Source organism: Aethalodelphis obliquidens, unplaced genomic scaffold (assembly GCF_003676395.1).
Source record: "Aethalodelphis obliquidens isolate GAN/ISIS:26980383/991018 unplaced genomic scaffold, ASM367639v1 scaffold91, whole genome shotgun sequence".
Lineage (NCBI taxonomy): Eukaryota > Metazoa > Chordata > Mammalia > Artiodactyla > Delphinidae > Aethalodelphis > Aethalodelphis obliquidens.
Genome location: NW_020838035.1, coordinates 1971015 through 1995572, shown reverse-complemented (window position 1 = coordinate 1995572; position 24558 = coordinate 1971015). Strand labels below are relative to the sequence as shown.

The following is a 24558-nucleotide window of genomic DNA, read 5'->3' as shown; positions in this document are numbered from 1 at the left end:
AATAATATTCTCATTACTATTGGGATGTAGTATATTAGAATATTAGAAAATAGAAAATATTCTGTTCCAGTAGAAGGTTAGCCATACGGTAGTTCTAGTAGTCTCAGAGAATATTAGGAATTCAGTAGAAAATAATGTAATTAGAATCTATTACTAGGTCCTATTATTAGAATAATAGGAGGTTAATAATTCAAACCCTCTCCTAACCCAGAACCCCGTAAGCTGAACTTTGCGTTTCATAAAAGGGAACTGTTAGTTCACAGTCGGCATATTTTTGTCTTCCACATTTCAGTTAGAGTCAGGCTTGTCTGGGTGGTATTTCCAGAGACACCCGTCCTTGCCCACACCGCACGCCTGGCTGCCCCGGGGCTGCCCCTGAAGTCTGGCCAGCCTCTGCTCTCGCCTGGACCCGTCCCGAGTGTCCTCACGTCTCCTCCAGCTGCCCCTGCCCGTGGCACGTTCCCCTGGCAGCCACCGGAGGGGTCCCTCACCGACACCCGCCAGGCCACGTCCTTCTCCCTAGCAGCCCTCGAGGGGACAGACCCGGAGCTCCTCGTTATAGGAGGCTCTGAGTCGGTCTGTAGAAGATCTGCCCACCTTAGACGGAGGCCTGGCCTCTCTCCTGGGATCGCGGGCCTTCCTGCTGCGCCTCCTGCACCCGATGCGGCATTGCTGTCCCTCTCTCTGCCAGCCGCCTGAGGGCATCCCCCCGGCCGGTCCCTTCTCTTCCGGTCCTCACGATTCAGGCTCACCTGTAACCTGCCCTCAGAGCCCTCCTCCGCTGCTTCCAGCCACGCTCCGCCCTAGCACCCCTTTCTGTTCTCTCTGGAGCGCTCAGTGGGTCTGACACCATCTGGTTCCGTGTGTTCGTTGCCCACGAGATCACTGGATGGTGCAAGCTGCTCTTCTCACCCCCTTGAACCCAGACGCCTTTGGTGGCCAGTGGGAGGGAGTTCTCATATAGATGGCGGAGGTGGCCTTTTCTTCCAGGTTCCCGTCTCCCGCGTGCCTGTTGGATTTCCATTTTCTGTTTTGGCGCCTTTAGCAAGATCAGGCTAGACTCTGCCTTGTCTGTTTGCTTACTGCTTTCATTGGTGGGTGAAATGTTTCATGAAGTACATTTGTTGGGTACCACCAGCCACGTGATTAGGTATGAGAGTATGTCCTAACTGGGATTTTATTTTCATCGAGTAAGAAATGTTTCGGTTGGATTGAAAACAGGTGGCCCATTCATGGGCTTTTCCAGGAGCGCCCAACTCAGCCCTGATGTCTTCCATCATCTGTTCCTTTCATATCCACCCATGTGGAGAGTTTCAGTCGCACGCCTGTTTTTCAGGAAGATGGAACTAGTCTGCATTTGGAGCTGCGTCCGTGTAGAACGTTAGCTGCGGTGCAGTGGTTCTCAAAACATTTCAGCCGCAGGACCCTGCAAGTTTTCAGTAACCATGTGTCCTAAAAGTGACTCCCTTCCTAAAAGTTATGAAAACGCCCCTAAATGTTAGTATCGACCCCAAAGAGCTCTCATGGATACAGGTTCTATCTGTTAACGTTTACCACATTTGGAAATTAAACTGAGATGATATATATACGTATATAAGTTTATACGTAAAAGCAGAAGGTGATAAACTAATGATGAACATAAATCAAATTTTTAATGGAAAAAAATAACTATTTCCTAGTATTAAAAATAGTTAGAGAAAACAGTGACGTTGTACACATGTTCACTAGTCTCTTTTATGTCCGGCTTCATTGCGGGCCACTGCGTTCTTCCCTTCTCTCACACTCTGGTGTGATTCGTTGTTTAGATTGAGGTGTATGACGAAAATGCAGCCACATTCAGATTTATAGTCAGAAAAAGGGTGTCACAAATCTCCTGAAAAGGCCTCGAGGAACCCGAGGGTTCCCTGGGACCCCACTTTGAGAATCACGGCTGCCATGCCAAAGATAGGGTGCCCCGGGACACTCTCTCTCACGCTCCAGTCTGCCCGGGTGTTTCCTGGCCCAGTACTTTGTGCTTGCCCCTTTTTCTGAGGATCTCAGATATTTGTTTTATAGGAATGTATGAGGCCGAGGACCTTGGAGGGAGAAGTCAAAAGAGGGCGATACTATAGCAGCCCATCTCTCACTTCTCTCTCCAGAAACTCTCCTTTTCCTTGAAGCCATTTCCAAAGTACCTGCCTTCCAAGGTCCTTTCCCTGTTACAATGGGCTCATAGTGTGGGACCATCATTTTGTTTTTGTTTTCTGGCCACATCCTGTGGCATGCGGAACTTCCCGGACCGGGGATCAAACCCCCCGTGCCCCCTGCAGTGAAAGCACGGAGTCTTTTTTTTTTTTTTTTTGAGATAAATTTGTGTATTTGTTTGTTTATTTGTGGCTGCGTTGGGTCTTCGTTGCTGTGCGCGGGCTTTCTCTAGTTGCGGCGAGCGGGGGCTACTCTTGGTCGTGGTGCGCGGGCTTCTCGTTGCGGTGGCTTCTCTTGTTGGGAGCACGGCCTGTAGGTTTGCAGGCTCAGTACTTGTGACTCACGGGCTCTAGAGCGCAGGCTCAGTAGTTGTGGCGCACGGGCTCCGCGGCTCCGCGGCATGAGGGATCTTCCCGGACCAGGGCTCGAACCCGTGTCCCCTGCATTGGCAGGTGGATTCTTAACCACTGCGCCACCAGGGAAGTCCAAAGCATGGAGTCTTAAGCACTGGACCACTGGGGCCGTCCCAGGAGCATCATTTTGTAACGGGTCTCTGGGGTCTGATGAGAAACGCAAGGTCACAACAATGGCGCCTGTTTCTGGACAATCCATTTTTTTTACTGGGACATTTAGGTAGGTCGACGGTATCTATACAAAGAATCCAGATAGATGATGGAGAAAATGACAAAATTGGCATGAATTTTTCAGACGAAAGTCTCGAGCCTGCCTTCACGGGGATGGGCAGCTTGTCCTTCTGACTACATCTCACCATGGACAACGCAAGGTGCACATAACGCCCACTTCTGTATGACAAGCACCCGTTTGTTAAGAATTGGAAGGATTCTGTTGGATTAAAGGCAGAGACTTGAGGGCACTTTCTCTGGCCGCTTTGCACACGCCGAGTTCTCCGATACGCCCTCTCCGTGCTTTTTCCTTCAGGCAAGCTGTGTTAGTGCTCTCCCTTATTATTGTTTTTTCCGCTCGCTAAACTACTGCTAACATGCCTTTCCCATGATAGTGTTGTGTAATGCCAGCTCCCCCAGAGTACTGCGTACCACATCCTCCACGCACGTGGGTAGGTATGTGTGACACATTTTCTCCCTGAGGACCTCATCTCAGACCCTTCACTTCATCCCATCTGCAAAAACTCTGTTTCCGTATAAGGTCCCATTTAGGTAGTCAGGGTGAGGACACGGGTGTGACTCTGGAGGCCACCATTCCACCCGTGATACACTGTTTCTCTTTAAAAAAACATGAGGAGTTGATGTGGAATCAGCACGAGAATTATTGTTGACCATTGAGATTTGCCATCAATCAGACCATCATTTGAAACCTCCCCTTCATATTTCCATTGCTTATTCTACTGAATTAGAAGACCTCCTTCTAAAGAAACTAAATAGAGGTTTTGCTTTCGAGTAGAAGGTCTTTGCCTTGAATACTCTGAGGAAGTATCAGAAGTATACCTCGTGCCCAGGGACGTGTGGCTATCTGGTATGCATTTAGTGGTTTACTTCTAGAGTTTCTTGGGTTTTTCGTGGTCCTCACAGTTGGAAGTATATTTCTTCTTTAGCTTATGTCACGTTGTGTTGTTTTTCTATTTCCAGATGTTAGAAAGGATAGGTCTGTTAGTTTCTCTAACTAGACTGTAGTCTTTAATTGTGGTAACACTGCCGCAGAGGATACATACGTGTATGGCATGCGTGTGCCAGTACAACTTTCTTGACAAAAAGAGGCTGTGGGCCATCATTGGCCAACCCCTAGTGTAGATCTTTGTGCCTAAAATCGCAAACTGGAAACCAGCCCTGCTGTCACTCACCTCCCAAAGTAGGATGGAGGTGAATTCATCGACCGTGGAGATTTACATATTGGCTTCTGTAAAGTTATGAAGTACTTGAGCCAAAAAAGTATGATACAGTGTAACCTCTCCTCTTACATTTGGCCTGTGTACACTTATTGAGCACCTACTGTGTGCTCCACACTCCCGTACGCAGGAGGGATACAAAGAGGTCCACTCATGGTCCAGTTGGGGAGACATTTTTAATGGCACCCTAGTGACCTCAGAGTTGGTCAGATGGCCTCACGGTCATTGCCTTTTCTTTGCCGGCCCATCCTCTGTCCTCGAGCTGCAGTGCTTCACGCTTGGCCTCTTGCAACCATGTCTTCGAAGCTGGTCTCAAGCCATCCATGGACTCCAGGATGCGAGGAAAGAGCGGCCGTGAAATAAATTCTGTTCTGCCCGGGTCAGGCGGAAAGAGTCCTCCTTACCCAGCAGGGATGTTTTCCACACTTGCTCGGCACTAAAAATAGATGTTTATGTTTCTAACAGGTTTCCTCCGTTTTTTGATGACAACGCATTTGGCATTTACCAAAAAATTCTTGCAGGCAAGATCGATTTCCCCAGGCATTTGGACTTCAGTGTCAAGTAAGTAAACCGTTCCCTCCTCATCGGGTGTGTTTATTTTTAAAGCATCTAAGAAACCCCAGTTATGGCATCTGCTGAGCGGGGTACCATCCTGTGTTATTCTCTGTGCTGGGCTGAAGCTGTTTTGACCGGTCCTTTTTTCCACCAAAAGGGAAGAGGTTTTCATGACTCTGCTGGGATGAGACTTCACCTTTTAATGACTCTCAGCCCTATTTTATACCGTTTAACATAAATGACACTTACAATTAGCGAATAAGGGCGTTTGTTATCATATTTAAGAAGAGAGCCGTTTTGTTATTTGACAAGAAGGGTGTCCTTCCTCCCAGCTAGTGTTGCGGTTGGCACAAGCGTTGATGGCTTTAGCAGAGTTTCTCTTTTCTCTCCTGCTTAAATTATTTTCATTCTTAAAGTCCTTTCTCCTGCTAGAATTTTGAGTTACGCCCTCGTTGTTTCAAGAACTGTCGCATTGCTTCAGTGTTAAACTTTGGGTGTGCATTTTTGTGTCAGTGGGAGGAAAAGCTAAATTTTTTAAAAGATAAGAATGCTTTAGGTTTTCCAACGATTTTTCCAACGACCTTGCTCTGTGTGTCAGCTTTTAGCCATTGGCACCGTTGTGAGTCCTAATTTCTAGCCGTTTTACTGTATTTCCCAGATACGTTGATAGGTGCTTCCAACCTCTTCTGATCCCCAAATGGGGTTTAATTGTGTTTAGTTGAGAACTACACTTTTCTCTCTTGTTTTGCTACATAGTTTTAAAGGAACCTGTTAAGTTCAGGGAAAACTTATTTCATGACAGTGATCAGCTGTGATCCTGGGGCCACTGGCTGCATCTAGTTTTGTTTCACCTTAAACAGCGATGTTCCGTATGGACCAAGGATGGTGTTCTTCTTGGTTCGTGTGGGCTGGAGCTTGTGTCGTGTTTGACCCACCAGCTAGGTTTCAGAAGATTTTAGCAAGAAAAGGAGGCTCCAGTTAGACGTAAATTATCCGGAAGGGAGACTTCTGTGTCCTGAATGGTCCGACAGTAAGGTGACAAGGGGAATGCATACAGCACTCAAAAGTCTACTGCTCTAGAAAGAAATGAAGAAATATGGTCTAGGATTTCTCTCCCAGGCTCCAGGTCCCATCAGTGTTGATGTGAGGAGTTGATTTGGAATCAGCAGGAGAATTGTTTATGATCATTGAGATTTGCCATCCATTCGAAACAATGTTTCGAATGGATGGCAAAACACTTTAAAAATTGAGTTATAGGGGAGGGGTGGGGAGGGATGAGGAAGGATCGGGGGAGGGTATTAAGAGAAGACAAAATAAAGAGACAGAAATAAAGTTGAGTGATAAATGTATGAACGATTGACCGATGATATGATCAGAGTAGCGCCAACTCACACCCATGGGCGCTGCTACTTGACGGCCCCTGTAGACTCCCTGGAATTCTCCTGGTACACCTGGGGCTTGTACACCCGCTGCCTGTTGGCAGGACCCGCCCGCGATGGGTGTGACTTCGCTGTTGCCGTGGGTGCACGTGCTCCAAGCAGGATAAAGATGAACTACCTCCTGTGTCCTCACAGCCTGCTTCTTTCTTTGGTAAACTTGTGACGGTCTCAGGCAACACAGATCATCAGACTGGATCCCCTTCCTCTTTCGAGGAAGGACTTAAATGCTTCCAGGAGGTGTTTCCCCAGGAGAAGGGAAGATCCATAAATCTCAGGTCATTTATTTGCTTATGTTAATGTATGTATTTGTAATGGTTAAAATAGTAAATTTTATTTCTATTTTACCCCCGTTTTTTTATCCATTTTGTTTTATTGAAGCGTAGTTGCTTCACAGTATCGTGTTAGTTTCAGGTGTACAGCAGTGATTAGGTTATACATATACACATATATGTACATATATATGTATATATATATTATATATATACATATACACATATATGTACATATATATATTATATATATATGTATATTATATATACATATAAATTCTTTTTCAGATTCTTTCCCATTATAGGTTATTACAAGATATTGAATATAATTCCCTATGCTATATAGTAGGTCCTTGTTGTTTATTTTATATACAGTAGTGTGTATCTGCTAATCCCAAACTCCTAATTTATCTCCCCCCACCCCCTTTCCCAATAAGTCTGTTTTCTGTGTCTGTGAGTCTGTTTCTGTTTCACAGATAAGTTCACTTGTATCTTTTTTTTTTTTTTTCTGGCCATGAGCGCAGCACGTAGGATCTTAGTTCCCCGACCAGGGATTGAACCCATGCCCCCTGCATCGGAAGTGCGGAGCCCTGACCACTGGGAGGGAAGTCCCTGTATCATTTTTTAGATGCCACATACAAGTGACATCATATGATATTTGTCTTTCTCTTCTGACTGACGTCACTTAGTATGATCCCCTCCAGGTCCATCCACGTTACTGCAAACGGCACGATTTCATTCTTTTTTACACTCACGTTCGTATATAGGGTACGTTTCCAACGTTTCGTGAACAAGAAGATGTTATAGAAAGAGAACAGACCTAAGCGTAATCTCCGTCCGGTCTCCTGCCAACTCCCCATCTTTTTCTCCTAGTTTACTTTCAAGAGAGAAGCAGCAGAGACTGTTCTGGAATCCTTGGTTAGGGTGAGGGTGAGGGCGAGGGCGAGGGCTCACGTGCGCAGCTCCAGGTGCTTCCTCTCACGTCCCCAGTGAGGGTCTCAGCAAGGGCAGGAACCTGGGACCCTTTGCTGCCCTTGGTGATGGCAGACCGTAGTTGAGGAAAGCTTTACTTCTTCACGTTTTTGCCTAGATCTTCATGGGCTGGCTGAGAAGCAGAGCCCGAGGGAGTGATTTCCTACCCAAGTGACTGTCACCAGGTGGCCCTGAGGGTAGAATTTTGACTGAAGTTGTTCAGGTCCTTTGTGGGTTCCTGCAACCTCAGCGTTGGACCGTGTCAGCGTGTTGGCCTGGGCAGATGTCTCTTTGGATGAAGCTTCGGGTTTCCTTGCAGGAATACGTATAATGGAAAAGGAAGTAAAAGCCTGGGGGCTTGGTGCCGACTTGGTAGAACTCATATTTATTTACAAGTGTTTCTCTGTGTCTGAAAGTGTCGAGGAGAAGCCAGCTGGCACCCGGGGAGTCAGCAGGATTCAGAGTTTCAGCCTCGGTGAATGAAGGGCCTGCCAGTGGACTCACAGGCATCCCAGGATGGAGGTGCCCATCTGCCGCGTCTTGGATGCCTGCAGAGTTCCTGTGTGGCGTTGCCATATCGGGTGGCCCCCTTTCCTTTGCACCTTCTGCCTTCAGGATCGAGCTGTTTCGCAAGGATCTGATTTTATATATTGAATAAATCTTTGATTTTCTTGTAATCCTGGGACTGGCAGCTTTAAGGATATGCACTCATAGGGCTGAGGGTGCTGTAAATAATGGGGAAGAAGAAGAAAAAAACACATGGATTTGGGGCTGTTTTGGGAGTGTGGTGTTTGGTGACCTTGTGTTTTTTAGTTTGTTTCTTTGGTATGTCAAAATAATGAAGGGGAGACTCAGTAAGTATGGGAACGGTACCTTCATTTCTCAGTGCTCTTGTATCCCTCTGCCTTGCACAAGAGTAAATTTCCTCTGTTTTCGATGGACACATCAAAATCCTAGCCTTAAGGCTACATCCTAGCCTTCGGTGAGCCAGTGTTCTTGGGTTTTCTCTTTGAGATGGATTTGGGAGAACGTCTAGAAGGACTCCAGTTCTACTTAAGGATACACGGTGTTGGGAAACTGTGTTACAGTTACACCTTCACAGAGTTTGATCAGTAGGAACCTGGGAGATTTCACGGTGCAGATGTGAGGAGCCCTGGGTCCCTGGTCCTTCATTTATCACCTGACGCATCTGAGCCTCCTTAGCGGGTCCCACAGCGCCCAGGGCGTAGCTGGAGCCTGGGTTTGTGCTGCTTACCCCGGGGCATCGTTGGATTCAGGAAAGCTGAGATGCTTAAAGCTGAGTCGGGGGTGTTTGATTGTCCTGGAAAACATCCTTATATGCTTGAAGTCCCTGGATACTAATTTACACACAACATAGTCAGCGTATTAGATACTTAAACACACACATTATACTTTTTATTTCCTTAACTGTTACTCTGAGAGCTAGCCCATCTTCTGGAAGTCTTGAAAACCATCTCCAGTTTCCCATCATAGTTGACCGTCCTGCTGTATTCTGATACTGCCTGCAATTTATTTATTTATTTTTAAACGAGATTATTTATTTATTTATTTATTATTTAATTTATTTTTGGCTGTGTCGGGTCTTAGTTGCGTCACGCGGGATCTTTTGTTGAAGTGCACGGGCTCTTCGTTGCAGCGTGCAGGCTTCTCTCTAGTTGTGGCGTGCAGATTTCCTCTTCTCTAGTTGTGGCGTGCAGGCTCCAGGGCGCGTGGGCTCTGTCGTTGTAGCGCGCGGGTTCCAAAGGGCGTAGGCTCTCTAGTTGAGGCGTGTGAGCTCAGTAGTTGCGGCACGCAGGCTTAGTTGCTCCGCGGCATGTGGGATCTTAGTTCCCTGACCAGGGATCAAACCCGTGTCCCCTGCACTGGAAGGTGGATTCTTTACCACTGGACCACCAGGGAAGTCCCCCGTCTGCTATGTAGAGGGAGGATCTCAGTGAACCGGCACACACGAAAGGGATCCAGTAAGTTTACGTGCTTACGGGAAGGCAAGGATGGCCAGACAAGAATCTCACAGATAAACAGACCCACAGGGCAAAGCGAGACCATCGATTTTGGTAAAAGTGCATGTCGTGTAGTCGGTGGGGATGGCCTGACTCGTATGTCTGAAATGAAGCCTCCCCATCCCCAGGGCAGGCACATTTTCTCTCGCTCCGGGGCTGTTCTTCTCTACGATGATCTAATCAACCTCTTCCCCTTAGCTAGGTCCTTCTCGCAGCTCTGCGCCGCAGAAATTATTTAGGAACAGATAATGGTTAGAAAGAAGCGTGAGAAAGTGTTCAGCCAGTGTGAACCGCTGCGCCCGTTGTCCACGTTGTGCGGTGTGGATTTTACTGCTGTTGACCTGCTGTGTTTGCGTGGGTCCGTATCAACATGTCTGTGTTTTTGTCTCCGTCTCCCAAACAGAGACCTCATTAAGAAATTGCTTGTTGTCGACAGAACCAGGAGATTGGGAAACATGAAGGTGAGTGTTTCCGTCCGTACATGTGAAGTGGTATTCGTTATAAGTGCCTGTCATTTGACTTCACACCCTTCAGCAAAGGCAGAACATTCGTATTCAGTCATTGGTCAGATTCCAAATCTGGGTTTCTGGGGCCTGCAGAACCAAACTGGGTCTACACCCCATCTCCTTGTCTCTCCAAAGGAGCCAGTGACTCAGCAGTGATCTGTAGGTTACGAATCATGACTTTATTTACTTTTGTATTTTTCAACAACGTTGTTGAGGTATAATTCACATACCATCCAGTTTCCCCGTTTTAAAGTGGACGGTCCGATGGCTTGTAATGTATTTGCAAAATTGTGCGACCATCACCACAGTTTCAAAGAACCTGCTCATCCTTTCCAAAAGAAACCCATATCCTGTATCCTGTGTCTACCACCTCTCTATCCTTCTATCCCTCCTGGTGGTAGGCAACCACTGGGCTACTTTCTGTCTCTATAGATTGTCCTATTCTGAGCTCTCATGAAAATGGCATCATACACAACGTGACCTTCTGTGTCTGCTTCTCTCACTGAGCATCGTGTGTTCAGGGTCCATCCACGTGGTAGCCTGGGTCAGAGCTTCTCTCCTTGTCCTGGCTGAGTCCTGTTCTACTGTGTGGATGGACCCCGTGCTGTGTACCCATCCATCCGTCCATGGACACTTGGGCTCTTTCCACTTTTTGGCTGTTAGGAATAGTGCTGCTATAAACATGCACGTGCAGGTTGGTGTGTGAGTTCATCGTCATTTTAGAAGCTGTACACCATGTGTGCTTTTGTCAAACTTTTCATCTGGAGGGAAACGCGTGGAAGGGACTGACTTGTATAAACTGTGATACTGTATATGCCTGTCTTGGTTCCGTTCTGGCGCTGCTGAATTTGAGACAAACCAGGGACACTTTCTTAGCTGTTTCTAGCTCTGGACGTCTGTGGATAAACTTAGACGCGGACCAGTGCATTGACCCTGTCAGTTGCAGTCTTGAGGGACAAAGGAGACCTGTGTGTGAGACCTGAACCCCGCAGGTCTCGTGGGGCCCTCTGTTTATGTGGGTGTGTTCATTTCCTGGGGCGGCTGTAACAAAGGACCACAAACCGTGAGCTTAAAACCACAGGAATCCATCCTCCCCCATCCTGGAGACCAGACGTCTGAGGTCCAGGCGTCCCAGAGCCGTGCTCCCTCCAGAGGCTCCAGGGGAGGGTCCTTCCTGCCCCTTCCAGCTTCTGGGGGCTCCAGGCGTCCCTGGGCTTGTGGCCGCCTCCCTCCTGTCTCTGCCTCTGTCTTCCCGGGGCTTCTCCTCTGTGTCTGTGTCTCTCCTCTTCTGTGTCTTGTAAGGACACTGTCATTGCATTTAGGGTCCACCCCAATGACTTCATCTTGACTTGTTTACATCTACAGAAACCTTGTTTCCAAATAAAGTTACATTCACAGGTGCTGAGGACTAGGGCCTCAACATGTCCTTTCGTGGGGAGCACAGTTCAATACATAACGAGTTAAACTGGTTGGCTAGTTAAGGCTACTCATGGAGATTGGCTCCTGTGTTGAGGTCCTTAAGGGAGGGGAGTAAACGCTAAGTGGTTGGATATCACTGGAGAAAGGAACAGATCTGTGAAACAGCATGGTTGTTCATCCAGTAACGGGCTGTGTTTCTCCTGGCGCTCCTTCATTTGCGGTGTTTCTCTTTTTATTTCCCAAACAGACCATTGTGTTTAACTCCTTCATCCTCTGTGGACACTGCTCTGTCCTCCACACTTGGCAAGTTTCTAGCGCTCACTTTCTCCTTCACTTCTTTGTCTGTTTGTTGTATCTATCTATCTGTCATCTATGTCTATCTATATGTCTGTCATATTCCATCATCTGTCTACCTGTATATCCGTCATCTATCAATCATCTATCTAGATATCTCATCCATCTCTCTCTCCATTATCTATCAATTTGTCTATCATCTATCTGCCTATGTATCTATCACCTATCATCTGTTATCTTCCATCATCTGTCTATCATCTGTCTGTTATCTATTGAACACCTATCTACCTAACTTTCATCTATCATCTATAAATGTATCTATCTAAATAGCTCATCCTCTGTCCTCTACCGTCATCTACATCTATCTCTCTGTCATCTATCTAGATACCATAAAACCTTAGTATCCATACTGAGTTTGAACTTTTAGGGAGTAAACCTTCAGTCCCATTTACCTTCTCTCAGCATCCCTCAAGGTAACACTCATCAGATGTCGTTATTTGACTTACATATGGATGGAAAGAAACAGGAAAAGAAAAAGGGTTTTCAAAACAATAGGACTGGAAAAAAGAAGAAAACATTGACATCCCATCTCCTTCCTTTTGGAGATATGGTTACAGAGACTTTTCTTTTTTGAGGATAAATCATTTAAAACTTTAAAAAATATGAACTGATACACGTTTTAAAAAGTTAACTTCAGATGCACTGGCTCCTGTGTCACAGACATCACATGTTTCTGTCTTATAACTTCACGCATTTAATTGATTAAAAAGTTGCTACAAGTGTCGTAAAAAAGGAGAAGAAGGGTGCAGCTGAAGGCTGAGAACTTGGAAGGGATTTTCAGAGGTCCTGGTACTGGTGGTGCCTCCCGTCCAGCTATTGACACCACAGCTGAGGATGAACTAGACAGACCTTAGTACACATTGGTTTTTGTGTTTTGTTTTTTTAAAATTTTTTGGGGGGGTAGAGTTGATTTACAGTGTTGTGTTACTTTCAGTTGTACGGCAAAGCGAGCGCATATGCATGTATCCACTCTTTTTTAGATTCTATTCCCATGTAGGTTATGACGGAGTATAGGGTAGCATTCCCTGTGCTGTACACATTGTTAATTGAGAGGCAACGTTGGGTAGTTGTTAAAGTCTCTGAAGTTTGACATGCTCAGTTTGAGTTATAGACTTACTCGCTGGGCAGTACAGAGCAAATGACATCATTTAATGAATCTCAGTTTATACATTTCTAAAATGAGCGTAATTTCACCTGAGGAAATTGTCAAGATGAAAACAGGTGTCAAACTCAGACCTGACCGCACGTCAGTCTAGTTTTATGTCACGAGGCTGAATCATAATTATACTTCGGTCTTTGGTCCAGAGCGGCATACACGTGAACCTCGTGCCCGATTTCTTTCTACGACAAAGGAAAGCAAATGAAACTCAAATGCCTTCATCTGTCGTTTTCCCTAATAGCTCACACTCTGGGCACAGTGACTGCACACGTAGCAAACTCTTGTTTTTCTCCGTAGGGCATCACGTAGAGGTTCTCTTGGAATATTTTCTTTCCTATCCTGTCAACCTTCTGTTCACTGATGATGCATGTTTCTTTTGCAGAACGGAGCAGAGGATGTGAAACGGCATCGGTGGTTCCGGACCATGGACTGGGAGACTGTCCCAGAAAGGAAACTGAAGGTACAACGTGTTTAAATGGGCAGTTCGTCCCTGGGCAGCCTGGAGCTCTCCTGAGCTCTCATTCACTTAGGATGGACACATAATGAATTGATTCGGTACAAGCAACCATCCCAAATCATTAACAAGCCAAGTTCCCTATTCAGGGGGGAGCTCAGCTAAAGAGTCACCTAATGGGGGCTTCAGACCCCACTTTTGCAGTTGGGTTTTTGGAGAACTGGCTCCATCCGTCCCTGGCTCTGAGACGATGATGAATCTCATCTGTTCCCTTTCTAAGGGGGAATAACACAGGTAGGAAGCATGTGTCATACTTATGGACGGATATGGCACAGTGATGGTGGTAGCTTAGATGGAAAGTATTCTGAGGCCCGTCTTTGAATTTAATATGTGATTGACGGGTATCCTCAACAGCAATGTTTTCAACGTTGCACTTGGGCGCCAGTGGAGAGACTTAAAAAATGCTAATGCCTCGCCCCCAGCCCAGACTCTAGGGGTGGAACTGATATTCATTTTGTTCAAGGTTTTAACTTTTATGTATTTTATTCTATTACACTGACTTACAAAATTGCCTAAGTAACATATTCGCATTGTTCAAAAACCAGATCAATATTAATAGGTATACATGGCCAGGCTGTCCCCTCCCAGCTGGCTATAGGTAACCACTTTTATTAGATTCTTCTGTGTATCCTTTAAAAGTTTCTTTAGGTTAATGTAAACCCAGGTGGATACACATATTCTTATTTTCTCCCTTTTTTAAAAAATGTATTTGTTTTTATTTATTTATTTGGCTGTGTCGGGTCTTTAGTTGTGGCACGCAGGCTCTCTAGTTGTGGTGCGAGGGCTCCAGAGCACTTGGGCTCAGTAGTTGTGGCACGCGGGCTCTCTAGTTGTGGCACGCAGGCTCTAGAGCACACGGGCTTAGTTGCCCCGTGGCACGTGGGATCTTAGTTCCCTGACCAGGGCTCGAACCCATGTCCCCTGCATTGGGGACATGGGATCTTAGTTCCCTGACCAGGGCTCGAACCCATGTCCCCTGCATTGGAAGGCAGATGCTTAGCCACTGGACCACCGGGGAAGTCCTTCTTCCTTTTTTAAAAACAGAAAACCTACAGTTATACGTGCACTATTCTAATTTTGCTTTTTTCATTTAACGATACAACCTCGAGATCTTCCCATATGCCTGAATAGCTTTCTCATTCTTTTTAAACCGCATGGAACTCCTTTACATGTCTCTACCATCGTTTACTTAACCAGACCTCAACTGACAGACCCTTAATGCCGATTCCAGTCTCCTAAAAGGAATAATTGCATACATTTCTTTTGTGTTGAAGATGACTTTCCAGAAGTGAGATCCTTGGGTCAGAGGGTAAATGCGTTTGAAATCTAGGTACTTTTGCAGCATACTCCTCTGTAGAAATGGCATCCTTTTGTGCTCCCAGGGGACTTGTTCTGAAAAATGCCTCTTTTCCCCCAGCTCAAGAGTGGTGAGTTATACAACTTTTGCAGTTTTGCCTAACTGATGGTTAAAAAGAGGTATCTCTGTGCAACTTTATTTTTATAGCTTTTTAAAAGCTCATCAAGTGATTCCAAATATGCCACCCAGATAGAGATACTCCCCTGGAGCCATTGACTGGGCTGGAAGGTTTCTGAAAGCCAGAATCATGCACCTTCTGTCCACGTGGTGCCTGGTTTATAGAAATAGCTCATTTATTGAATGCAGTGAGAAAGAATGAAGGAAAAGTCACCACTAAACTTACTCTGTGACTTTTAAAATCTTTGTAAATCCTTAACCTCTTTTATGGAGCCAACCCAAGATCTATTCACGTGTGGGTTGGCTCATTTGGGAATGGGAGTTGTCTGCTGTGCGTATAAAGCGTGAACCTCACTAATTAGACTTTCTGGCACGGAACTTTTGAGTCAGATGAGGAACGTGGCACCTTCACCTGAAGTTCCTTGATGTTTCTGAGATGCTGACCACTCCATGCTCTTTGCACTTTTGATACACTCACCGAAATATACAAGTGACAAGAGGGTTTTCTTTTCTTTTTTTTTTACATGAATAATTTTTAACTTACTTGACTCATTTCTGTGTCCACATAGCAGTTAAAATGTTCCCCCTGGGATCCACGTATGAACGCATGCTCTGTCAGGATTCTCCAGCTGCATCTGCTTTGCTGTGGTCTGTTAGGAAGCACGGAGCTTTGGGACAGGGACAAATCTAGGTCCTCGTCCTGGACTTGACTTGAGGATTCTAGCATCATGAGCCTCAAGTGTCTTGTGAAACATCCAGGTTAGGATCCATCCTGCAGAGGAAGGGCGAGAGGGGTGGTGCTCACCACGTGTGTTAAAGGCTCTGGACAAAGCATAACAGTTTCACAGGATTAGAGAAAACTAGTCGGTGTCTGTGTGTGTTACAGAATCTTGGAGTTGGATGTATGCAGGAATCAGCAAAGTACAACCTGTGGGCCAAATCTGGCCCCTTGCTTGTTTTTATAAATAAAGTTTTATTGGCACATAGCCACATCCATTTGTTTAAAGATTGTCGATGGCTGCTTTCCCACTGCAATGGCAGCAGGGAGTAGTCGCAACAGAAGTTGTATGGCCTGAAAAACAAAATGTTTTACTAACTGGACCTTTATGGGAAAAGTTTGCTGACCCTCTTCTCAATCCCGATGCCTTCATTTTTATCAATGCAGGATTGTGGTATGGCCTCTGAGATAATAAAACCCAAGTCTGGAGCTCTTTCCATCTTTCTGGAATTTTCCAAAGTGTGGCCACAGGACCAGCTACATCAGAATGTCCCCGACCTGGGAATCTCAATTTAACAAGCAGTCCAGGTGGTCCTCAGTTCTAGAATTTAAGAAGCAAGTGCTGGGTACCTTCCTTCTTCCCTAAATTCTTCAAACTGTGTAAGCATTCCTCAATCTGATAGTTGACACCTCACTTGCAATATCTTTAATTCCAAGCTTTTCCTGTTCATAAACAAAGAAAAGCAGCTCTGTTGTCTTCCAGTTCTTTTTACATTTTCACAGAAAGCTGTAGACATAGAGGGATGTATGGGTAGACCTCGGAGATACTGTAAGCTTGGTTCCAGAGCACCACAATAAAGCGAGTCACACTAATGTTTTGGTTTTGCAGCAAATATAAAAGTTATGTATAGGGAATTCCCTGGTGGCCCAGTGGTTAGGACTGTGTGCTTTCATTACCAAGGGTGAGGGTTCGACCCCTGGTCCGGGAGCTAAGATTCCCGCAAACCAAGGCGTGGCCAAAAATTAAAAAAAAGAAAAAAAGAAAAATTAAGTTATGTACGATATGTACTATCCTGTAATCTATTAAGCATACAGTCACACTATGTCTAAAAAAAGTGTCCGTACCTTAATTCCAAAGTACAAAAGAAAACAAAACAAACACAATTTCAGTAGTAACGTCAAAGATCCCTGGTCACAGATCAACATAACAGATACAATCATAGTGGAAAAGTTTGAACTGTCAAAATGTGACACAGACCCGAAGGGAGCCAGTGTGGTTGGAAAAAGGGTCCCAATAGACTTGCTCAGGGTAGGGTTGCTGCAAAGCTTCCATTTGTAAAAAACACAGTCTGTGCAAAGTGCAACGTGCGCTGAGCATAATAACATCCTGGCGCGCGCTGTTCCTCTGTAACACGGGGTTGGGTCTTGTTGATCCCCCAGCCTCCCATCGTGCCCAAAGTGTGCAGCGAGGGCGACACCTCCAACTTCGAAGCTTATCCCGAGAACGACTGGAACATGGCCCCTCCGGTGTCACAGAAAGAGCTGGAAGTCTTCAAGAATTTCTGAGCATGGGCTCCCCACCTGGAAGGTATATCTTTTTTTTTTTTTAATATCAAGGAATCTCATTTCATGCATTAATTTTATCAGTTGAATTCTGTTTCTTTCTTTCTTTTTTAACATGTACACGTATCTGTTCTTTTTCAAATTCTTTTCCCATTTAGGTTGTTACATGACACTGTGCCCAGTTCCCTGTGCTCTACAGGAGGTCCTCGTTGGTTGAACTTATTTACAAAACAGAAACAGACTCATAGACTCAGAGAACGAACTTATGGTTACGAGGCGGGGAGGGTCGGGGGGAGGGGGGAGGGATACATTGGGAGTTCGGGATTGATACGTACACACTGCTGTATTTAAAATGGGTAAACGACAAGGTGTATCTTTATTTTTAGTAGTTAAAAATCGGCGAGGGGGCTTCCCTGGTGGCGCAGCGGTTGAGAGTCCGCCTGCCGATGCAGGGGACACGGGTTCGTGCCCCGGTCCGGGAAGATCCCACGTGCCGCGGAGCGGCTGGGCCCGTGAGCCATGGCCGCTGAGCCTGTGCGTCCGGAGCCTGTGCTCCGCAGCGGGAGAGGCCACAGCAGTGAGAGGCCCGCGTACCGCCAAAAAAAAAAAAAAATCATCGAGGTTGACAGAACCTCATGTGCAGGAGGTCTTGCATAGACCGAGTGGGCCTTCTCTCCCCGCTTCGGGCACGAGCGATGGAGCAGAACCAGCCCTAGTCCCTTCCAGGGCAGCAGAAGAAACAGCCGGTGTGTGTGGGCCGCACGGCCAGAGCACCAGCCTCACCACCAGGATCTCACTCCCCGGACCGACCTGCCGGGGCAGGGTCTGTACCAACACATACGGCTCCTAGGAGACCGGTGCGCCTACACATTTGAGAAGCATAGCTCTTGTGGCTGCTTCCTGGAATCCCCGAGGTGCAGACCACGATACTTCCCAAGTATTTTCAGAAGGGCTCTGGGGTCTCTTTTTGTTAGAAAGGAATCATCTGAGAGCACCTTGTAGGAAATTCGCTAAAGTTAATTTGAGATTGAAAAGAAATGACTTTGAGTCTCTTATTTCCACGAACCTTTGAAGGTCTATATGACTGTCTGACTTTGAAGGTCTATATGACTGTCTGACTTTGAAGGTCTATGTGACTGTCTGACTTTGAAGGTCTAGTTTATTTAGTTAGTTATTGAGTTAGTTTAATTGCCTTTTATTTTTCTCTCTGGTATCTAGGGGTTGGTTTTTATTTTCTTCATTTTTATTTTTTATTGAAGGATAGTTGATTTGCAATATTGTGTTAGTTTCAGGGGTAGCAAAGTGATTCCATTGTATATATGTATATATATTTTTTCAGATTGTTTTCCATTGTAGGTTTTTGCAATATACTGAGTATAGTTCCCTGTGCTGTACAGTAGGTCCTTGTTGTTTGTCTATTTTATACCTAGTAATGTGAATCTGTTCACCCCGAACTCCTAATATATTCCCTCCCCGTTTTTCCCCTTCGGTAACCATAAGTTTGTTTTCTGTGTCTGTGAGTCTGTTTCCGTTTTGTAAATAAGTTCATTTGTATCATTTTTTTTTTTCCAGATTTAGAGTGGAGTTATTTTTAATGTACTTTGGCCAATGGCAGGGGCAGTATTTGATGACATTCTTGGTGACCCTTTGGAAGTCAGGAGACCATTTCATGATCTCATTGCTTCCTGTTCATGCAACCAGCTTGCATTTTGCTCTTCTAAAAGCCAGACACTTTCATATTTGAATCTCTCTCAGTCATCTTACTGGCTGGTATTTTCCGCTGAGCGATCAGGTGTGATGATGCTATGCGAAAAGATATTCTTTCATGAAGCGAAATCTCATCCCACAGGTGAGACCCAAGTTCAGCTTCGTTACAGGATTCGGAGCTCTGTTCTGCAGCTGTGGGACTTACTCGTGCCTCTGTGTGTGGACTCCTGCTTCTCAGCAGGTGGAGATGGATGTTAAGACAGCTGGCAGGGGACCTCTCAGCTCTCTGTGCCTTGTAGTTCTCTTCATCATAAAATGTTTTTTCTGGTTGTATAATCCCACAGCAAAGCACATTGAAACTAGGATCTGTTTTTGTTTTGTTTTGTTTTGTTTGCGGTACGCGGGCCTCTCACCGTTGTGGCCTCTCCCGCTGCGGAGCACAGGCTCCCGACGCGCAGGCTCAGCGGCCATGGCTCACGGGCCCAGCCGCTCCGCGGCATGTGGGATCTTCCCGGACCGGGGCACGAACCCGTGTCCCCTGCATCGGCAGGCGGACTCTCAACCGCTGTGCCACCAGGGAAGCCCTAGGATCTGTTTTTGCTTGAGTGATGAATCTCCCTTCTCATCGTGAGTGAGGAGAGGCTAGTTCTGTGCATGTCAACACCATAGAACATTAAAAACCCACCTTTCAAATATTGTTCCATGTCTCTTATTAGGCATCTTCTCTCCTTAGAATTCAGGCTTGTGGGTCTTTGCAGTAAGAATTCCAAAGGAAAGTTGGGTTTCTCTCGTGCTATTATTGTTGTTGTTGTTCTTAGGATGACAAACTCTACCCAGGTGTTTAAAAACTAACAAAATCCTTTGTCTGATTTCATGCCAGAAACAGGGTGATTTGAGCCTGCCTGGGACAGATGGCTGCCCCCAGGCAGACCTGAAGAAGCATCTTCTTAATGGGATAAGGACTTTTCCACATTTATGTACACCCGGATGTATATAACGAGATTGCAGAGCCGTTGACATTTGTGGACCTAGAATTATTTAAGCAACTGGAAATCGACTGCACAGTAGGACGTTTTGAAAAATTGTTTGGTTGTAGATTTTATCTTCTTTTTAGGCTTGTGTTCCTACTGGGATATCCTGGGGTTTTTTTCCTCATCGACTTTATAAGTTTGAGCTGAACTTGTTCAGATACAACCACAAATCGCGTGTGTGTGCCCGTGCGTGTGTCTGTGTGTGTATAAAAAGGACGGTGTGCCTGGATCAGGGAAATTGTGCGGTGAAGTAAATGTTCCTACTTTGCAGAGCCTATGGTGTTTTATGTTTCCGGTTTTTTTTCAAGAATCTATTCTCTTGGGGACAAATTCTGAAAGTGTGATATGTGCATTTTTTACCATCTTATGTGCATTTTATGGTTATATGTGAAGAAAGTATCATACGACGGTCTATATCCAACATCTTCAATGCTTTGTGTCTGGTAGCCTTGGGTCATGAATCCAGGACGACAGGGAAGGAGATGTGGGTTTGGACTTTAGTGCAAGGCTAGCCATTGGCCATGACTGTTATTCAAGGAATTTTCTCTGTTGCATTAAAAAAATCTCATACTCTGTAGGGGGATGGCTATCTATTAATATTCCAGGTTAAATCCGTGGACCAAACTGCATCTCCCAAAGCAAACTCGTAGCTTTCTGTATTGGCTCAATGAACTTATGCAAATGTTTTCTTTTCCCTTTGGTTTTAGGAAAAGTAAGGAACAAAACGGGTACGATGGAAGTGTTTGAACCTCCCTCGTTTCTGCTTAGTTTTTTACTTCTTCTTGTCAATGTTCAGTCCATCTGGTGTCATAGACCTGGTTGGCTTGTGCAGCATAACCGTTGGGTGAGATTCGTTTCTCTTTGGACGTGATGGTGAGGGTCCCCTGAGGAGTGCTCTGCTGTGCCTTCCCCTTAGCACTGATCTTGAAAGCCACGTGCTGAGTGGGTCGCCATGAGTGTGTTGCTGTGTAAATAGGGGTCTTCCCAGAAGCAGTGCCTGGGCAGAGGGCCTTGGTGTCTGTCTGGTCCCTCGTGCATTTCCTCCTCTACTCTCTGCTTCTGCTTTCCGATTCCAAACTTTGCTGTGAAAATCTGAAGGCGCCGCCCATATTCTGTTGGCCGTGAGTCAGCTGAAAACACAGCATTGCTCAAACCTGTTACGTATCCAATCGTAGGGCCCAACCACGGCCTTCTCCGTGGAGGTCTGTGCGTTGAAGAAGTAGGTTCCAGAGCCTTCAGTGGCGGCAGGGATGCACCCGATAGATCTCCGAGATCGCCTCTCCTGCATCCTCCCTTTTCCTGCCGAGAAAGGTCCAGCTCCTTGGGCAGCCGGCATGGGGCAGAGGTGTGTTGGTGTCAAGCGTTGGGCGCCCCCTGAGCTCTCAGCCCCCTCCCAGGCCTCTGCAGCTCATGTGTTCTTGGGTTACCGGGCAGGTTCTTTGCCATCAACACTGTTTTTCCTGGGCTGGGCCAGGAAGGCTTTTCTTCCTATAGCCCCTTGCCTACCTCTGTCTCTTCTGCAGGCACATCTGGGGGTGTGGAGAGCTGCCATATGCAAAAAATCATACATTTTTTTTTACCGCAGCAAAAAATGTCCAAGGAGATGCAGTCACCTCTCACATTTGGCCAGTTTCCACTCACGAATCCAAAGACGAGGGCTGTGTGTGTTTGAAGGTGACATGAAGGCAGCTTCCACCTATAAGAGCTTTAAATTGAAGACACTAAATCACCCCCTTCTCATAAATGACCTCGTCTTCAAAAACCAACTCCATAGGTGAGAGTGAGTCCAAAATTTAGTAAAAGAAACCCGTTACAATGAGTAGCTCAATAAAAATTTATTTTCCAAGGGTGTGCTTGGATAAATGTTCCCACAGAACTGTGTTTTCAGTCTGTACTTTTCGGGCACCGTGCTCCTTGGATGAAGCCATGGGCCAGCAGGGGCTAAAATTTTACCATGTAATTTCTGCACTGTTTCATCGTTGAAGGTCAGAAGGGTAAATGAGCAAAGCAAACCTGCACGGAGATGCAGACCCACAAGGAAAAACAGGTCTTGTGTCTTCCGACTATAAAAATAAACAATTAGGGCTTCCCTGGTGGCGCAGTGGTTGAGAGTCCGCCTGCCGATGCAGGGGACACGGGTTCGTGCCCCGGTCCGGGAGGATCCCACATGCCGCGGAGCGGCTGGGCCCGTGAGCCGTGGCCGCTGAGCCTGCGCGTCCGGAGCCTGTGCTCCGCAACGGGAGAGGCCACAGCAGTGAGAGGCCCGCGTACCGCAAAAAAAAAAAAAAAAAATTATTTGGAGGCTTATGCTTAAAAAAATACAAAATAAATGAAACACCTTTCTTGAACACAATGCAAAATTGTACACGCACACGATCCCTATGCGTGTTTTTTTGGGTTCGCTCTTCCTGTCCAGGATTTAATTTATGAGATGAAAAGAGTCCAAGAATGCATGAAAACACACTGCCTTAATTTTGAACAAATATGCAGGGAAGACAAAAGTTCAAATGCATTGATGACTTGGTTCTTTAAAAACGTTGTCATTGACCGTCAGCCTCGCAAAACGTTGAAAGTGAAGAGGAATTCCAAGAGTACCACATGGTGTTTGTCTCACCTTCCAGACCCTCGGGCCCATTTAATTATACAAAGCGTTACCTGCCGGTGACCAGGGCATAAATTACATGGTCTGACGTAGTGCAAAGATGGGTGTGATCAAAGTGATCACACGCTCCCCATGTATGACCGAAAAATTGTTCCCTCCCTGGAGGCCTTCTGCCGTGCTCACATATCGGATCAAAAATAATCGGGGTGCAAAGTTTTGGAGAAAATTCACATCCATCAGCACAACATTCAGAGCCGGAAAAGGACAGATTGATTTTTGTTGTCTGCAATTTTGACAAGTTGGTAAATGACAATGCTATTTAAAAAGTCTTTAGGACACACATGTATTGCAAGAGGTGGATTGAGGCGGGTCTTGTTTTCCTAAGGGGACTGTCGCCAGCCTGCTTTGTTAGGCATCTGTAAAGCTGAGAAGGAGATGAAATCACAGCTGATCATACGGCATAATGTTCATGGTCACAGAAGTTGGAATCCCCCTCAGCAGAAATGTATCGTTTGCCAGCAATGGAAAAGTCGTGTTTTATGCTCTCCACATGTCAAAATACGCAAAAGAAACTCCAGTCACCAGGTAACAGGTGTCCACGTCACACCATCACGATGCTTTAAAACACCACCTCCTGTTGTGCTCCTGGGGCAGCTGCACCATCAGCTGTTTATAAATGTCTCGTGCAGTGTTTTGTTTCCTTCTGTCCGTCTGTATGTCGGGACTCCCCTGCTGCCAGCCACAGCGTCACCAGTAGCGCTGAGCAGTTGGGTGATGTGACACACATTTGCCCTTTCTGCGTACAACCTAAGTTGCCTCTCAGTTCGGAACCACGTGAACTGTGAAATACAGCTCCATCCTGTTCCCGCGAGACCCCGACGCACCGCCCCGTAGGCACCGAGGGCCGCCCACCCAGGTGAACGCTGCAGGCTGCAGCAGGTCCCATCAGAACATCAAAATCCTCACGTTAGCTGCAGGTGCAGGAAAGATTGGATTTTTTTTTTTCCAGCCCTTTGATTTTGCATCGCGAAATTTACACCATCACAGGAGCCCTTGATGGCTCCCAATTAAGATTTGAAGGGACACATGCCTGCATTATTCTTTCTCCAGGGGTCCGTCTCCCTGGCGTGTATTTTACACCTGTTGGGCACATCCTACGTACTGTATGTACCCTCTAGCCCTGTTTCTGACTAATTAGTTCCACTTCCCTGGATGTTGTTGAGTTACCAAAAACAAAGAGAAAAACACATGCACAGTTGTCTTAATATGTTTGAGTAGTTGTGTGTGTGTGTGTGTGTCTGTCTTGTTGGAGGTGGAATGGGGGGGGATGCTTTCACCAAGCATAATGTTTTCATATCAAGCTTGTTTTTGCAGACCCTGTGGGGTTGCATCCAAGGAGCAGTGCTTCATAATCAAAAGGAAATGCTCTGTAACGGTTTCCTCTAAATTATTGTGTCTTAAGATGTTCTGTTGATCTTCCATGGCGGACTTTTGTTATTTAAGTACAAGTCATTACATGTTCGTTTTTGCAACTGGGATGTGAAGCCTTTCTGCTCGCAGGCCGTCTTTCCTGGTCCCCTGAGATGCTTTTCCAGCTCTGCAGGGCCGTCAGAGCTTCCTTCTTTCTTGCGGGATGAAGTTCCTGGGCCAGCGTGGCACGTCCCCAGTGAGTCACACTGGGAGCCCCGCCGGGTCATCCCAGCTTCTCGTGTGGATTAAAAAACCCTGTCAATTCCTTGCACAATGAAAATCACTGTGATTTGTATATATACCGTAGGAAAATTTTACTGCTGTCTAATTTATGGAATAATACTATTGATTCCAGGTTTGTTTAATAAAACTTTGTATCTTTTAAGATAAAGTCTGTCTCCGGTCTGGTTCTTTGGTCACAGGGAAAGCTGTAGCTTTTCTGCTTTCATCTAGCCTAGGTGTCAGAAGTCTTTCTTTTTCTTTTTAATTTTTTATATTTTACTGAGATATAATTGACCAAAAAATTATGTTTGTTTCAGGTTTACAGCATAATGATGCTATATATGTACACGTAGCAGAAAAACACCCCAGTATATCTATTCAACATCCGTCCCCTTACATAGTTATAAAATGTTTTTCTTGTGCTGAGAACTTTCAAATTCTCCCTTAAAACAAGTTTCAAACATACGATACAGTATTATTGTATTTTCTTCTGCAGAGGGCCAGATGGTTAATATTTT

The 24558-nt window shown here is 45.8% G+C and overlaps 1 protein-coding gene across 4 annotated transcripts in view; it reads left to right on the top strand.

Moving 5' to 3' along the window:
• PRKX (protein kinase cAMP-dependent X-linked catalytic subunit) overlaps nt 1-24209 on the top strand; it is a 90351-nt gene extending 66142 nt beyond the window's left edge. For 2 of the 4 annotated variants that reach the window (XM_027095462.1, XM_027095463.1), the window contains exons 5-9: nt 4511-4606; nt 9705-9762; nt 13122-13199; nt 16886-17033; nt 19596-20321. In XM_027095462.1, the coding sequence (XP_026951263.1) occupies nt 4511-4606; nt 9705-9762; nt 13122-13199; nt 16886-17011 (358 nt within the window). In that variant the 3' untranslated portion in view covers nt 17012-17033; nt 19596-20321. Of the gene's footprint in view, nt 1-4510; nt 4607-9704; nt 9763-13121; nt 13200-16885; nt 17034-18857; nt 19064-19595; nt 20322-22733 lie in introns of those variants that run through there. The other 2 variants (XM_027095461.1, XM_027095460.1) reach the window with 2 other exon arrangements.
• Nucleotides 24210-24558: the final 349 nt, after the last annotated feature.